General features: G+C 50.5%; 2 protein-coding genes across 3 annotated transcripts in view; one reads left to right on the top strand and one right to left on the bottom strand.

Annotated features, from left to right (window-relative positions):
* The window catches only part of LOC125954270 (protein TIS11), a 449377-nt gene that overhangs the window by 269212 nt on the left and 161966 nt on the right, over window positions 1–18199 (bottom strand). The gene's annotated exons all lie outside the window — the stretch shown is intronic.
* On the top strand, window positions 12659–17631 carry LOC125954253 (midnolin homolog). The gene has a single exon (XM_049684401.1). It carries the CDS (start codon window positions 13496–13498, stop codon window positions 16388–16390), a length of 2895 nt encoding a protein of 964 aa, XP_049540358.1. The 5' UTR covers window positions 12659–13495; the 3' UTR covers window positions 16391–17631.

The following is an 18199-nucleotide window of genomic DNA, read 5'->3' as shown; positions in this document are numbered from 1 at the left end:
TTTTCCCAAAAACAAAAAAAAAACAACCATTCATTCCTTATAAGAAAGATACCCGATGACCGCTAGGGGTTTTGGTTGCGCCGGTGATCGGTCCCGTGGTCCTCGCCGTGGTCAGACAGTGCGGAGCCAACATGGCGCCCTGTACGCGGTACGAAATGGCCGACAACGACCGGTTGTCCGGCCTGGCCGCACGGAGAGTACGAAGATCGGAGGAAATGAGGAACCGATGGAAAGTGTTAGGTCCTATGCTCGCTGCTGGTGGTGACCCTCCGTCTGTTGGGTGTGGCTGGCATTTAAGGTGGAATTGGTTTTAGGATTTGGATTTCGTGCCCAAGACGTGCGGCGTTACGGCGATCGCTGATCGGCATTGAACATTTATCTGCACGCAACTCATTCTAGCTGCCCGTAACATATAAAAATGATAATAATAATCTAGCTTGCTGAGTCGTGTTTAGCCTCTTGGGGGCCTTGGGCATATAACGATAACAGATTCGAGATTTTATACATTACAGCCCTGTGCAACTTCTCCCTTCGCATTTTTTTTGTTTTTTTTTTTAGTAAAGTACGACGGTTTATTCAGAATACTTCCAATGCTCCGATTTGCACTGAAAAATTGATGGATAATTTGTTGCTTTTTTAACGGTCATTTCATAATTCATCTCTCGGTTATGTTTGCCTTTTCGTTGGCAAAAATCTCAGGCCATCGTTTTTTTAATTTCTGTAGATTCCAGTTTCTTAGCATCAAGAAAATTTTGTAATGTGCAAAAAAGATGATAAATAGTTTGTGCCTAGTTTGAACTACGTCTCGAATTGGTCGAAGTATCCTTAGCTTTATGTAATAATACTCCGTTTTGCAATATAAGCGTATATTTAAGCAAATGCCTTGTTACCAATCCAATGATCCTAGTGTGCTGCTATGTTCATTTAATTCATGTTTTACAAAAACACATTCTCGACATCCTATTTTCTCGAAAAATACGAATCGAAAAAGACGATGGATATGGTTAAGTGATTTTGTTAGTTTAGTGTTAAAATTGCTCTAAAAGTGCATGACAACGATAGTAACATTCACAGTAAAGAAACTGCAAAGTTGGCGAGTTGTGAAACTTTATTGACATTGCACGGTTACGATAGCAACTTCAACAACGTCAGAAATCAATTTCTGTGGACGGATAAAGATTTCAATAACAATTTTGATGAATTTTGAGGCGATTATTTCCCTTCTTCAAACATTTTTGTTCTTGTCAAAGTTAATAAAAGAAATAAATAGTCTACTAACAATGCATCTAAGCGAGAATTTATACAGTTCTTAACAGCGTGTTTCGAACAAAACTGGAAATTCGTCGTAAAGAAAGTTTCCCTACACTTTACAGTATCTGGCTACAGCAGCAACTATATTGCAACATCATTTTGCAACCTTTCCTTACGTAAAATTGCTATCATGGCCAGACAAAGGGCAAGATAAATGTTTTAGAATTAAAAGAATTATTGCATTTGTTATTTGTAAAGTAAATCCCGTAGACTCAAAAATAAGTGATTAGTGGAACGATTCTAGGAAGTCTGGAAAACACGCCCGTGGGGGGGTTAATGCAATATCGCGAGATCGCGCTGTTATACTTTGACGCCATTTGCCATTTACCGACCGATGCACGTGCACCGCGGTGTCTGGCCGAAGGTGTCCGGCGTCTGTGCGTCTCATCTCCACATTCGTCTCCGTATTCGCACCCGTAAGTCTGTTAATCCTAATTTTAAATCCCCCCCTACTTCCCTACCATCCCATCCCATCATAAGTACGACATTGGAGGTGCGTATAAAACGATAAAACCATCGACCGCAGACCACTCTCCATGGTGGTGTGTGATCGAAACCAGCGAATGGCCCCCAACGTCAACGCACAACACACCTCAACACAACTATACGCGGTGGCCTCATGGCCAGTGAGGCCGGGGTGGCGCCTATTTACACTACTCCTGCTGCTGCTGCTGCTGCTACTCCGAGACTCAGCGGCGACGACGGAACGGCAACGCGAACGATCAGAGCGTGCGCGAGCAGCAGGGCAAAATGCTAGAACGCCAAAAAGGAAAAAGAGAGAAAGAGAGAGAAAAAGATTGCTTGTGTGTGTGTGTGCGAGAAAAAGAAGGAGAAGTATTTTAATTAATTACCAGTCACAGGAGGCGCGAGTGCGCGAACTGCATCAACAGCAACAGCAACAGCAGCAGCAGCAGCAAGATGTGACAAGTGGGGAGCTGCTGGATGACGTTCCGAGGCTGCAGTTTTTTTATTTATTTATTTTTTACATGCACTGCACTGGAGATCGAGCAAACTACCGAATGCACATTCATGCGCAGAGAACGGATCTCGCAAATAAGAAGAAAAACGGAGACTTGAAAAAATGCTTGAAAAAAAAGATATAAAATAAAATTAAAAGAAAAAAAACAGCAAAACACACACACACACGCGCGCACGAGTGTTGAGCGCCACCATATGAACGCAGCGGCAGCCACTGCGTCGCGTCGTGGCTAAGCTCATAATTTGTGAAATGAAAACTTCCTGTCTCACCTCCCCATCCCACTCGGCCACCTATACCTTCTCCTCGTGTCGTGATCATCACAAAACCTCAACCCCCGGCAGCAGCAGCAGCAGCAGCCAGATTCCTCTCCTCCCCGACCTCACGTAGCACCCCCCCCCTCCCCCCAGGCCCCTCTCTCTCTCTCTCTCTCTCTCTCTCGTCGCTCCCACTGGTCATAACTTACACATCGTGGGTTGATGGTTTTTTTTTATTTTCTCGTTTATTTTGGCTTTGCCTTTGGCGCCGCCTGATGCTCTCTCGCTCACTCACTCGTTCGCTCTCTCTCTCTCGAGCAGCAGCAGGCGTCGTGATCGTGATCGCGATCGCGTCCACCGAGCACACGTTCTGCTCGCACCCCCGCCCAGCTTCCATCCTCCTCCCTCGTCGCTCACATGATCACCGTGATGTGGCCGCGGTGCTTCGAGAAAACGTTTATCGCTCGCGTCACCCTCGCCTCGCGCGCCTCACCTGAGCGCCACCGCACCGCAACCAGGTATTACCGCATGATGAGCGTTTTGTGCAGCTTCACTTCATCCTCTCTCTCTCTGTCTCTCTGTCTCTCTCTCATTCGCTCTCTCACTTGTGTTGTGTTCTCTTTCTACCTTTCGTCTGCTGGCCACCGGGCATCGATTTCGATCACGCGATGCACCGTGATGCACTAGCTGGCTGCTGGCTGGCGCACCTCACCTTACGTTGTGCCCGGTTTCCTTCGTCCTTCGATCCTTCCTTTTCCTGGCGTTGCTTTTGCAGCATCTTCGGAACCGGCGGCAGCAGCAGCAGCAGAAGAATTGAAAGGAGACGCTCGTTTCTGTAACGAATCCTCATCCCCGAGAACGCCAAGATCGGCTGTGCAAAAAAGGGATACGAGCACAGACACACGCACACACGCACACATCGCCACCCCCCGAAAAAGGAGCTCCAGAGGGAGACGAAGAGCGACCTGCGAGGACAGGACGGACGATTCCTTCTTCTTTTTTTCCTCCATTTCCAGGTATTCCAGGAAGGGTGAACGGGTGAAGGGAAGGGTGAAGGAGTGGCGACGGGGCCAACACAATGCCAGAAGGAAGGAGGACATCAGCAGAGGGATAGGGAGGAGGACGAAAAGAACCCCACCCGAAGGAAGGAGAGCACCACCAGCACCACCAGCAGCGCCGCCTAACAAGGGAATTCAACCTCGGGAGTCGTCGGGAGAGTCGAGAATGATCATCATCAGCATCATCAGGGCGGAGGAAGAGGCTGTGTGAGGAGGAGGAGGAGTAGAAGATCCAAAAAAGGGAATGGGGGAAAGAATGTAACATAAAATGTGAAAGAGATGAACAACAACAACAACAACAACAGACAAAAAAAGCGAACAACGAAGAGGCGAACGAAGAGAAGAGAAAGAAGGATAAGAAACGAGCAGGAGAAGGAAAAAAGGGGACGAAGAAAAAGAAGAAGAAGTAGAAGCAGAAAAAGGAAACGCCAACGAGGTGGAGGAGAAGGAGGAGACCGAGGTCGAGAAGAATCCCAAAATGCCATCACAGAGGGACGTCTGCGAGCGCGAGGAGGAGGAGAACGCCCCAAAAACCTGTATCCGAAACTGACTTGTAAACTATGTTTGGAAAACCATTAATGCGCTGGAAAGTCGTTGCGGCGAGCTGGTCAATTCCACTACCCGCTTTCAGCACCCAACAGCCCACGCGGTGGCCACGAACGCAGCGGCCAACCACCAGTGGTCCAACGCAAACAAGATCCAATCCTCCATCCAGTCTTCATCGTCGTCGTCATCGTCGTTGCTAATGACCTAGCAGAGCAGAGAGAGAGAGAAAGAGAGTAAAAGAAAGAGCGAGAGAGAGAGAAGAGACACTGGTTGCTTGGTTCCCCCTTTCCTGACGACGGCGCCCGGCTATTGCGTGGACCCCAAAACCGGGGAACCAACACACCCACGGACCCACCCGGTGGACCCGGGAGGGCGGGGGCCAAGAACGCCAAGAGTATCCCGTCGTGGCCACCGGACCAACCGGACCAACCGCGCCTTTCCCCGTGGTCTCAGCAGCGGACGCCGAACGAACGAGACAAACCGGAGGCGCTTGGACGCAATTTCATGATGATGATGATGATGATGACGATGCTGCGGCTGATGATGATCGAGCCGCCGACGGACGGTCTCTCTCTCTCTCTCGATCTTGGCAGCCAGTACGGCGCACCTCGCGCCACCAGTCGATCGGGTTTTTTTTCTTTCTTCTTCTGTTGTTGTTGCTGCCCCTAAAGCTGCTGTATCTCGATGTGTGCGGAGATCGTGTGCGTGGGTATCAATGTGCGCGCGCTCACGCACAAACACCACCAACCCGGGGCGATCGATGGGCGATGGAGTCCGGACTCCGGCTCCGGATCGGTTTGCTCATGTGCGTGAGCGCGCCGTCCGTCCGTCCGCCAAATCGCGATCCGCGCGCGCGCTCGCACCTCGCGAGATCAACTCACGCGTCCCCTCGCGCGCACGAACGACGGAGAGGAAGGAAGGAGGAACGAAAGGGGCGTACAGAACAACGGATGGGATGGGATGAGATCGGCGCTTGGGCCACTTGGATGGATGATCATCGAGCGAACGAACGAACGAACGAACGAACGAATGGCGCCCTGCGGTACGAGGATTTCGAGCGTCGGAGGATGAATTTTGTGCCAACGCAGCAGCAGCAGCAGCATCAGCAACAGCATCCCCTTGGCCACCAGCGGCAGTGAGTAATGGAGGCGATTTCTCATTCGAAGCAGCGCCACGTAGCCGATTTGTGACGCCACCAAATGACACCACCATCATCATCATCATCAGCAGCAGCCAGTTCGCTTCCTGCGCCATCTCTTGTGTGTGTGTTTAGGGAGGGAGGACACAGGGACAGGGAGAAAGTGTCTCTCATACACACACAGACGCGCGCGCGTGCATTAATAAAAGGATTATCGTTCGTTGATTTGTCGCTGCGACGCCATCGCAAGCGCCACAAGATTGTCACTAAATCGATCGATCGATCGATCGATCGAGAAGCAGGCAGCACCACCATCATCAGCATCGCCCATAACGTCGAGATCGAGTGGTTAAAAGAAACTGACTGCAAAGTCGCTTCAAGACAGTGTAATCTTGTTTGCAAACGGTTACTCTGCCAATTGTCTGCCTCTTAAGTGTAGTGGGCTAAAATATTTTATTCCATTTTTTCGCATTATTAGAGATTAGAGAAACTTTCAAGAATATCTTGTCAAATCGTTAGATCAATCGGAGCAAAATTGACAAAGATATTAAGTTTTTGGAAAACTCGCGTTTCCTACATGATTGAACGCATTCTCGGTACTTGGAAGGAGTTTTTCCATAACCAACATTTTCAAATTCGGTGTACCCATCGTAGCTCAAGAACTGCTGGAGCGATCGATTTGATGTTTTGAATGCTTATTCTGTACACTACTTCCCAGGTAGCTGCATCGAGTTTTCATAAAAAAGGTTGATACTTTTTCTGTTAAAATTAAATAAAACTTGTTTTATGAGCCTGATTCGTAAAAAGCAACTCTTTTTCAATTTCAAAAAGTTTTAGGTTGTTTCATAGGTAATTGCGATTTTTTTTGTAATGAGAAGTAAATACCGTTTTTCAAATACTTAGAATTAAGGTAAACCGTGATGATAGACATTTCCTTTTGTTCTATGATCTTTTGACTTCCTATTTGGCATCTTCAGGTTTCGCTTTTTGTCTTGTTTTTATCTTCCGCAACCGAAACGAAGTCCAATTCCACAGTATCTTTTTCACTTATGAGTTCTGCAAAAATCGAAACAAATGACCGTCTGATAGTACAAGGTCATGGTATATAATGTGGATGCATCAAAAGTTCCCAGCTAAGTTTTCTAATTTTTTGGGAGAGTATAAGAATGTATGCGGTCTAGCGGTGTCCTGGTGTAATGTAATTGACGAATTCTGACCGTGTTTCGTGGATAGTTGCATTGAATTTAACCAGTGTACCTACCAGTAGACATTCGAGTCAATCGTTTGGTTCCTAGGAAGTGGCTTAAAAATTACCACATTCTATTCCAATTCCACTCGCGGCTCACGGCATAATAATGTCTCCGTAGCTTCAATCACGTAATCCACTTGTTTGATTTTCACCTTTCGTACTCATCAGTACGTTTTGCCGCTCAGCACCTCTCCGGCCATTTCATTTGATTCACGGGATTTCTTCACTTTCTGTGGTAGTTTGTTTGCAGCCTTCTACACCCTCACTCTGTTACACGTAACCTCTCCTCTGTATTAATTTTTTTTTAGTAAAAAGATTCCTTATCTAGCCTGACGGCGAACAATGGTTGGCAATAAATGAAATTAAAATCTTCTTTTGGTGAATATCACCTCTTGGGGTCCTTTCAAGTGACTCAACACGCTCATAAACAGTAAACAGTTTAATATCTGTGATGATTTGCTCCAAAACAGATCCAATTCGTAACGTGAACAGCCAATCACACATAGAATGAGTTCAATTATAGGGGTATCAATTCTATTCTGATCATCTAATTAGATCCTATTTGAAGAAAAGTAGTTAAGAGTAAGGACTTTGCAATGCAAATGCAACTCCAAGTGGTACAGCTACTTCAAAGGAGTCTTCGCTTTGTCTCCCTGGTTTGATGAAGAGTCTGCGATCTATACACCAGTGCACTGTTTCCGTATCCGGTGTGTGTGCTTGAGATTAGAAACGATCAAATGATCCGTCTCTAGCTCTTCCGTGCACAATGTCGAGCGAAACGAAAGTTGAAACTTTCATCGCACCGTACAACAAAACAGCGGGGACACGGTCACCGAAACGGGTGATCGGTTCCAGCCAGTCAGTCCCAGCAACAGCAGCAGGTTTAATTATGATTGCCGTGCCATGCCGTGCCGTGCCGGGACGTCCAGGCGCGCTCGAACGGTGAAGGCGCTTTCTCACGCTCCAAATTTTTGGCAAACCCTTCTCTCCGTATTACGGTGAAAGGACTACAGAGAAGTAGTTAGAGTTTTGTAAGTTTGTTTATATTACAGACCTACCACACACACACGCACGCTACCCGGTGCATGCACGCGAAGGACTCGAGGGAACCTTGGGGTGTGTCACACGGTCGCCATCACCACGGTGTGCTCCCCAAAGGGTAGCTGGCTGGCTTAGTGACCGGGACCAACAACTGGCCCACCGCAATCACCGCCACGGCACCTTGGCGTTCACGGTGAAGGACAAAAGGACAAGCAAAAATTAAGGCCACCGAATGGCCAGCGTGGGGTACGCTTTCGCTGCATTACGCAATGGCTTCTTGGACCTGGAACTGGACCCGCTCCAGTACGGGGTACAGCTCGTGAAGTCCATGGCGTGCTGTGATTTCACACCGAGACTCCCGGGTTTCGCTTCGGTTTCCCCAGGCAACCGCGACCTCCCGAGTGAGTTATGAAGCTAGGAGCTTTGTGGTCGAGGATGTTGTTTTGTTCTGGACTGGACACCATTTTTCGGCCATTCCGCCGCAACTACGAGCTTCGAGGGATCTTCCGCGTGTGATCGAAAGTCGGGGTAGCGTAATTCGGCCGAACTACTTCTCACACTCGCGACGTTCTCGACGCGCGTCGCTCGCTACTCTGGAGTGACCATGAGAATTCGGGTGATCGTGTCGCGGTGCGGCCAGGGCAACGCGTTGACCTTAGGACTCAAATGTCATGCCATGCACGCAGTACCGTGTGTGTGTCTCGGACTATAACCGTCCCCGAAGGACACTCTTTTGCGTAATACTTGCCACGGGGGGTGCTCGTGCGAAAATGGTACGAGAGCAGCGATCACCTCCAGTGTCACCTCAGGTCCTGAGGTAGTGTCGATTCTTTCAATACCTGTAAGGAGCGTACCATCCAGCGCTGACTCCAGAACTCTCTGGAGAGTTATACAGACAGTCTATTATCTGTACCACCCTATGCTGTATAGTGTCTATCGAACAAAAGTTCTAAACATGGCCGTCAACGGGTGCAAGGTGCTGTCGATGATGTCATGGCGCAATGACGGACCTTTGCAATGTATTATGAAACGTACACGATCGCCTAGAGGCCCTTGTTGGGGGGGGAACACTGGGAAAAACACTTTTCAATCGCGGAGCAATGTCGGCTTGGGGTGGAGGGAAAAAAAACTTCCCCACTACATTCCTTCTTCTAGCCACACACACACACAAACGCACACAAACACACAATGGTCCTTCTCGCTGCTGCTACCCGCTGGACACATTGGCGGCAATAAATATTGATGAGTAATCCAGTAAGTCGTACCTTTAATTGTTGCCACTAAGCCCCGGCCCTTACTACTAATGGTGGCCCAAGACCTTGAAAGTGACATTAGATGTGCCCGGCCGTGCCGATGTGTGTCGATCAATCACAGCCGTGCGCGTGCGCTAGTCTGTATGTGTGTGTGTGTATGTGTGATGGCATTCCCTTCCGCAGTAATCAGCCAACACACACACGGCGGCGGATTACACTGCATCACGGTGCATCGTCAATGCAACGGCTGGTGGCGCCGCGCTGTTATGTTGATTCATCATCGCACCGGCGGCACCGGCGCGCGGTGTCATTAGAGCTAATTAGCTTCCGCGAAGGCCACTGAAGGTGGCCCTTTTTGTTTTTTTCTGTATTTGTTTAATTTACTAGAAAATCCGCCATAGTTAATAATTGTTGTAACAAATTGATGAATTATAATAACTGATCATTGAGCATACATTGAGCGCTTAATGTGGTGAATTTTGTGTTCTCTTTTTTATAACAATTATAGGCCAAAAAATTATTTTATTTGTAGAGAAGACAATGCAGGTGTTTCAATTACATTCTTACAGTGTGATTTTAATTAACTAAAACTACCTGAGGAGCCTCAATATCAACTGATACTTCTCATACTTTATGCTTCTCGCTATTTTTTATGTGAATGTCCATATATATATATTGATGCATAGGATGCACTCTTCAGTAAAGCACCTTGCTATACAAAACATGTTTTCTTTTATTATCAGGCGCAAGAATTAACAACATAGAGGGCCCTACAATCCTAGAACATGATATCAATCAGGCTGTTCATCCATACTATTCCAGTTTATTTGTAAAAAATAACTGTGTCATTTAATGTCATTAGAAAACGGCTTTTGTATGTTTGACTTTTTGCAAGACAATAATGTGATTCGGGAGTTATCAATTAGTGCAATATAGACGAAGTGGAGGAATGTAAAATTGTAGTTTTATCATCCCACTAAATGAGCCTAAATCAGGAGTTTCCCGGAAAATATAAATGCACCACAATGTTCGAAAAAAAAAGTTCATTTAGCCAATGTACACACAAAGTAACAACCAGTAACCATGGTATCGAAGTCCTACTCGATTCAAATTAGCATCTAATACATCTCTTCTTATCTTCTTTATTCCGAATCCATTTATTGGTTTTTTGCGTGTTTGTGCATAGTTTTAAACTAACACGTTCACATTTTTTTTTATCAAAATTCTATTACCCTGGTTTAAGCGTTTCTAAAAATGCAATGGATAGAAAGTAAATCCTTCCGCGATATGCCAACAAATCCAACCCGGTCAGCAAACAGATTGGCGACAAGTGCAACCCCCCAAGGAACGGTTCTTGACTTCCGCGTGGCGTCAGTGTGTGTTGACTCAGCAATTCACATGCCGGCTGTTGCGAACGAGTGATCTTTACCAAGCCAATCGCCGCGAAGAGGCATGCGCAGATCGAGTCGAACGAGATGTCGAGGGCGCCACAAGAGATTCGCTTGATGTGCTTTACTTTAGGACCAAAGCGAGCGAGAATTTCGATGCCGCCCTTTTTACAGCTCACTTCATACACAAATCGAATTCGAAATGTTCCACAAAATTAAGTGTGATTGCGGTGTGGTCGCCAAAGCATCATCAACGGATTTTGTAGTCTGCTGCTGACGAAGAGTCTTCTAGAGATCATCATGAACATCGTGCGATCGTACGATTCTCGTTCTCGTGAACCGCGCGCCCGTCCAGCAATCATCATGGCGTCTTGCTGGCTGGCTGGCTGCGTGCGGTGTTCTAAATCGCGCATCATGCTGCTGCAGCCGCTGTGTGCGCGGGCTGGGTGCACCATGTTGGGTGCGGCATATTATGCTTGCAGCGAGTTTCGTGTGGGAGTCGTTTCCGGTGTACGATTCTAATCCCTGCTGCTGTGGTGTGGTGTGGTGTTGATGCTACCGCTGCGTGCTAGATGCTGTATTCGCAGAAGCGCTCTCGGCGTTTAGATTGGTGTGTGCGTAGCCAGCCCCCCGGGGGGCTACACGCCGCACGCTCCTAAACCCATTTCGATCGCAGCTGGCGTCTTGTGTTTTTGATCCAGTTTATTAGATTATAGATGAGCTGCATTTGTTGTCTAATTATAAAAGAGTTTAAGCAAATCAAGCCGTTCCGACGCTGAACTAACCTCAATTCGTTTTGTTATCAAGTCCTGAGCACAAAGCACAAGATTCTTGAAATCGATTAGCAATATATCCGAGGGGTCCGAGTCGTAAGGCTGGTCATGCCAGTGCTGTATGCATTCAATTATGACCTTCCTGTGGCCGCGGTTCGTGGCGGCGTCGATTTGTTACGTCGGTGTCCCCAGTGCCTCTTTGTTTCCGCGAATTCTATCTCCCATCCGAGACCAGCAGCATATATGTTTGTATTGTTTATGAGGGGCGTGTGTGTGTGTGTGTGCACATCATCGCAGGTCACTGGGATTGTTGGTGGAAACGGTTGACGGTGGAGACGTACCATCACCATCATCCATCGCGCGACGCTTTGTCTGGGACGGTTCCTCGGTCGGTCGGGCCCTGAAAACGACGACGAACGACGACGAGCGCACTGGCGACAATTTGTCTGGCGGACCCGCCACCGACGCCGTCGTAGCGTCGGCAACGGCGGCGGTGGCGGTGGCGGTGGCGGCGGCAGCGACGGTTGCGGTCGGCCGGCCGTGTCGCTATGCTGCGCGTTGGTGTGTGCGAGCATGCCTGCCCGTGTGTGTGTGTGACGAACGAAGCAACCGAGGAAGGCAAAAGCCGACAATCAAAGCACCCTTTGCTCTGGCAGCATGGTTCCGCACACCAACATACATGTGCGTGTGTGTGTGTGTGTGTGTGTGGCGAGGCACCTTGTATGTGTGTTCGGTTCGGAAGCGAATGCGAGAGCGAAGAGAGCGAACGGGCGAACGAGGCGAGCGAATGATCCACTTGTCTCTCCGTCGCGTCGCGTTCCCTCGGAGTTCGTTCTCCCATTGATCCCAATTCGAGGCGGCGGCCGAGTGTCTCGCGCGCCGCGAGATCGCTTGGAATAGTGTGCGCGCCGGAGAGGGGGTGGCGGCGGCGAGTGGGGTAAAGGTATGCTGCTGCAGTGTGTGGTAGCGGCCATTATCTCTTTCGTGTCCGCGCTGCTGGCGTGTAGTGGGTAGCGGCATTTGCAACGTTGCCACGTCGTCGTCGTCGTCGTCGTCGCCGTCGCCGTGATGATCATCGCGGCGTCATCGTCATCAGGCGGATCCGACGGACGTAGAGTAACAGGTAAAACAGGTGGCGCGGGGTTACCCGATTGCTTCGTTTTTGGCAAAAGTATCCACATACTCAAACACACATACACACGTATGCGCGCTCGCTCGCTCGCTTGCGTTTGCACGATTATTTTTAGTGGACATTTTTGCGCAAAAATAAATCATCTTCGCACCGGGCGCGCGCGCGCGATCAGCAGCAAGAGCAGGAACCAGGAGCAGGAATGTCATGCGCGGCGCAGTGACGGCAGCGGGAGCGGCAGCGGCAGTCCGGCCACCAACACACGATATGGCAACAGTGCGCTCGTGCGAGAGAGTAGAGGCGGCGATGTGGGAGAGAGAATTCAAACCGAAGAGAGAGAGGACTCACGGCCCGTTGACGCTCTGCTAGACTTGCTGGTGTCCGCTGCTGGTACTGGCGGGCGCGCGCGCGCCTTCAAAACCTACGCTACGCCGTCGCCGCCGCCGCCACCGTCGCAACGGCTGCCGAGAGAGCGGTTCGAGGCAACCATCTTCTTTCTCATTCCTTCAGTCCATTCCGAGAATCCATTGAAAGCGGTCGTCGTCGTCGGGGTACGCACGCACGCACGCCGAGCAGCGCACTTTGGCTCCGGATTCAGTGCGTTTTCTGTCGACTGTTCTTCGAGGCGTCGGCATTTCGTCGCCATCAGTCAATCGTAGAAGCCGCACGATTTTTCGTACCCTCAGCAGCAACTCACCAGCGCTTTTCGTATTTATTACAACAACTCTCTACGTAACGCATCCGCCGTGTGTCGCGTGTGTGTTTTTCTGTGCCTCAAACCTGTTGTTCTGTGTGTCCTCCGTGCCAGTTTTTCGCCATTATTTGTTTCCGGTGTGTGGTTTTTTTTTTTGGAGTTTTTCTGTGTTGTCTACTGCAAGATCCCCCCGGTGTGTGGTGCGTCTCCATGCAACAAACCCTTAAGCCGGACACCGCGTGCTCTGGTAGTGGAGTGTGTTGAGCAGACAGTTGCGCTGCCGTCGGGAAAACGGAGATTTGACGGGCGAGAAGTGATGATGTTCAGCGGTACGAGCGCGCACCGTGCGACCACCGCACTCACATCATCCTCATCACTATTCTATGATGTGCCAGAATTTTAGAACTAATAACACAACAATAAAATAAGTGAAACGATTGTGCCTTCAATTGCAATAGTATCTCTACGTGTGCGTATGTGTACCGTGCAAAACTAGCCGCCAATAATAACAGAGTAACCACAGAGAGAGAGAGAGAGAAAAGAAGTGCCTTCTACTGATTATACTGTATTCTGTTTGCGTTTATAAAACTCCGTGATCGTGTTTGGTGTGGGATTAAGAAAAGGAAAGGGAGTTCTGGCCACTAATTTCGTGCGTGTAACTTTCGTGTGAGTTTGCGCTTGAATGTGCAGGAATCACGAACTGGTGTCAGCATCCAAGTGCAGCAGTAGCAGTAACGACAGCAACAACAACAAAGTCATGGCCCACGGTGTTGGAGGTCTTGTCATGGGAATGATGATGGGAATGAAGAGTGAAGCAGCAGCAGCAGCAGCAGCAGCAGCGGCCGCAGCCGCAGCCGTGGCTGGCAAAGTATCGTCCTCACATCCGAGCGCCACATCGACGATGCGATCGGCAGGACCCCCACCGGCCCCGTCACCGTCGTCCTCGTCGGCAGGAGGAAATAGTAACAACAACCACCACAATGCCAAGATGGGCTCCCGGCGGATTTTTACGCCCCAGTTCAAGCTACAGGTACTCGACTCGTACCGGAACGATGGCGATTGCAAGGGTAACCAGCGAGCGACGGCCCGCAAGTACGGCATTCACCGACGGCAGATACAGAAGTGGCTGCAGGTGGAATCGAACCTGCGTTCCGTTGTGGCCAACGGTGGCAGTGCCGTCGGTTCGGCAGCCGGCGGTAGCAACAGCAGCAGTGGCCACACCACCGCCACCTCCGGAGGAAGCGCCTCATCATCTGCTTCCTCGTCCGTTGCGTCGTCACCCTGCTCTCCGGTTGCAGCGGCGACGGCTGCCGGTGGTGGTGCATCGATGAAAATAAATCTTCTTAATCATCATCACCACCACCCACATGTGGCGCTGTCGCACCACCACCACCACCACCACCTCCCTCACCATCCGCACCCGCATCATCATCCGCTGCTGCACCCGATGGCGCTCTCGCATCATCATCATCCGCATCATCCCATTGCGGCGATGCACTATCAGCATCATCTGCAGGCGCCACCGCACCACCATCAGGGTTTAACGATGGCCGGGTTGCCAGCAGCGAGCTATCATCATCACCAGCATCAGCAGCAGCAGCAGCAGCAACACCATCACCACATACTGCCACAGCAACAGCAGCAGCAGCACCAGTTGGCGTTCCATCAGCCACCGTTACCGCCACCACCACCATCGTCCGGTGCTGGACTGGCCGTGGACAGCAGCAGCAGCAGCAGCGCGGCCAGACACCGCGTCGCGTCTCGCGGCGGTAATGGTGCCGCCGGCGTTGGCGCTTCATGTAGCGTGTCGTCGTCGTCGTCGTTGGCGTCGCCCGTCCAAACCCACACAAACCAGGCACGGCCGACCAGCTCAGCAGCAGCAGCAGCAATACCTGTTTCGTCGTGTTCGCCCCTCTCGGTCGCTTCCTCCGTTGGTGGCGTTTCCTCGTCCTCGTCGTCGGTATCATCCGCGGTGTCCGCTTTGTCACCAGCTTCGCTCGCGGTGGTGCGTTCACCGTCGTCAACCAGTCTGCTGCCATCGTTGCGTTCACATGACGACGAGTCGCCCGTGCTGCCATCTGGTGTTGGTGCGTCGTCGCCATCGTTGATCTTCTCGCCCGTTCCGTTGCTAGCAGCAGCAGCAACAGCAACAGCAACAGCCAACGGCGCTGGTGCTGGTAGCACTAGTGAGCATGGTGCGGCCGCCGCCTACTACAACCAGTACTATAGCCACTTCCGTGCGGCGGTTGCAGCGGCCGCCGTCATACAACGCACCGACCATCCGATCGACTTGTCCCGTCCGTCGACACATGATCATCATGCGCATCAATTGGCATCAGCTCCGTCGTCACCTGCAACAGCAGTGCGACAACCATCGCCAGCCATCTCATCACACGACGGTGGTGAACAGACGGTCACAGTTGGTTCCGATCACGAGGAGGAGATCAGTGTTGTCGAGGAAGATGATGAACATGAGGCGAAAGTGGCCGCGGCAGCGGCAGCAGCAGCAGCAACAGACAGACTGCATCCCGGGTGCAACGATCGCGAAATGGAAGAGGAAGAGGAAGCTTGGGATCTCTCCTGTCGGAACCGGGCTGATCTGAAACGATCCTACTCCGCCATGCTGCAGACCAGCAGCAGCAGCAACAGCAATACCGCCAGCAACGGTGGATTGGCCGATGCCAGTGAAACAAGCCGGCCACCCAAATCGATCAAGCTCTTCAAACCATACCTGTTGGATGATGAGGTTGAAGGACGGAATGGGGACGAGCAGCAGCAGGAGCAGGAGCAGCAGAACCGTCGCCGGCAACGCCGTGACTCGGCGCTGGTCGTTGATGACGATAAAGACTCGACGCGTGAATCGCCTGCCATCAGCGAGGAGCGCCATCATCAGCACTCCTCCACGCTTCATGCGTATCCAATCATCTGGAGCAACAGTAACGCCACGTCATCACCGGTTTACTACGAGCATCCGCTCTATCCGTCGGTGCCGTCATCGCTCACCGGTGGAGCACCACCAACGGCAGCATCAGCAACGGTGGTAGCGCTCACTACTACCGACGTTGGTGATGGAGAGCGTATTCGCGGGTGGACCTCACCGCAGGCCTCGCCGGTGTCGGGCTACGATAGCTCCACCTCGATCTCCTCCGTGTACAGTGGACCGGAAGAGGATACCATCATCACCTCGAGCAGCAGCAGCAGCAGCAGCAGCATCATCAGCAGCAGCGGCAACAGCGTGACAGCTAATGGCAGCAGAAGAGGTGACGATGATGGTGGTGATACTGCTGGTAAGCAGCAGCACCGCGAGGATGAAGACGTTCTGAAGCAGCAAGCCATCGAGAGCTTCTATCACGATGTGGCCTGCCGTGGGGATTACCGTGCCGTGGCCAACAAGTACAACATCAGTCGCAAGTACGTGGAGAAGTGGCTGCAACAGAAGCCGGAAACTGACGATCACCACCACCACCACCATCGCCACCATCATCACCATCATCATCAGCACCGTCATCATCCGACGGGTGGAGTTTCCCGGGGAGCACCGCAACCACCACCTCCTCCATCGCTAGTCGTTGGTTAGATTCTCAGTAAGTTAGTTTAGCCACAAGCACACACACACACGTGTGTGCACGATCGCGATCATCATTGTCTTCGGAGGCCATTTTTTTTTAGTGTGTAGTTTGTTATAGTTTAACTGGATTGTGATATATTTCAAATATGTTTTTTTGGTCAAATAATCCGCGTAACAACAGAGAAGGAGAGAGAGAAAGAGAGCGACAGACAGTGAGGGATCGAGAGGATGGAATAGAACGAAGAAGAGTTCTCCTCCTGGGAGAAGGATATAGGATAGAAGCCGCCGAGAACAACACACGAGCAGGACTTGTGGTGTGTACTTCAGCTTGTCCCTCGATCAAAAGCCATACCCGGGGAGGTTGAATGTGTGCTGCTTTCACACATTATTAGACCCTAGGATTTCTCTCTCTCTCTCCCTCTCCCCGTCTCGAGATATATCCTCCCGTGCGTCGCGTCAGGTAGTAGCAATGAAACGCATCTTCTTAAGCACCGGGAATCCCCACTTTACGCAGGTGCGCGCAATGCACCGGTTTGGGTGCCATAAGGAGGAGATGGAAGTGAGAGAAGAGAAGCGCGTATCATCATCAGGAGCTAGGAGGAGATCATCTCAGGGGATATGTTATTGGGAGCGCCAAAGCCCTCTGCATCAGCACCACCGGTGTCTCTGCTGCTGCTGCTATGTTTCTATTGCAGGTCAGGTATTCAAGGCAACTGATTGGCTTCACTGGGAGGAGGGACACTGGGTAGGTGTTGAGCCAAACCTTTTGCCACCTTTTACGGCAGCATATTTAATGAGACATACACACCACATATTTCGGGTGGCGTTTTGAGTGAGGGCCTCTTTCGCACCTTTTTTTTCGTGAGCGGGAAATTCCCATTGCTCGCGGCCAAGAACTGGGAGAAGCGCAGCCCCTAATCCTTCGCGCATCCTTGCTGTGGAAAGTGTACTCGAATGAACCCTGGAGAGGTACCGATAGAGAGGGAACACGGCGGCAGGATCATTGATATGTTGGTGTGTGGCCCCCTTTTTTGTCGCATAATCATAACCACAGCGGGGCCACATTGTCTGAGGTTCTGATCACCTGCGGCGCAGTATGTGCGCACCACCTCCTCAAGTGCGAGTGGTTTTATGTTTCCCCCCTTTTTTTTTAAGTTGCGCTTTTAAAAGCTGCCACCTCATCATTATTGAGGAGAACGTTCTATTATTAGTTCACGAGCGGCGGCGACCACACCGCCGCGATGATGACAACGAGGAAATAAGGAAAGGGAAAGAAGAAGTGGGTAGTGTGGCCGGTAGTAGTGTGTGACTTCGTTTTGTCAAGTTAAAAACAACTCGCGATCACCACAGCACTACCAGAGTAAGAACGCAAAAAAAATAAGTCAATAATAATGCATACTGCTCTGCCGTGGCCGGCTCTGCTGTACACCGGGCGCATATTTTTGTACCCTGTTGTAATTGTAGCCGCCATATCAACCTGCTCTACCTCCTTCGCTTCCTCCTCCTTCACACCCATAGGTGGTGTTGAGGTTCTTGAACGACGGGGGAAACTCATCATAATAAGCACACGATGTCAATGGCAACAAACGTAGAGGCCAAGCATATGGGAAGGGGTGTTGTGTGGTCGCCGCTCGATGACGATCGCTTCGACGATCAAAAACCGTTTGTGTCAGCAGCATAGAAAAAGTGTGCGATATGCTGCGCGTTGATTGCGCATCGCAGGGGGGACCATTCTTTACCGCGTAACGGTGAATTTGGTTGTGTCGTCTTTCGAAGTATCTTTTTTTTTTGTTGGTGGGGGGTCACATGCACTTTCCG

The sequence above is a fragment of the Anopheles darlingi genome, chromosome 3 (assembly GCF_943734745.1).
Source record: "Anopheles darlingi chromosome 3, idAnoDarlMG_H_01, whole genome shotgun sequence".
In the NCBI taxonomy this organism is placed as follows: domain Eukaryota; kingdom Metazoa; phylum Arthropoda; class Insecta; order Diptera; family Culicidae; genus Anopheles; species Anopheles darlingi.
This window is presented reverse-complemented; position numbering and strand designations above follow the sequence as displayed.

Coding starts and splice junctions, on each gene's coding strand:
- LOC125954253 (XM_049684401.1), top strand. CDS start 13,496: ATGTGCAGGAATCACGAACTGGTGTCAGCATCCAAGTGCAGCAGTAGC.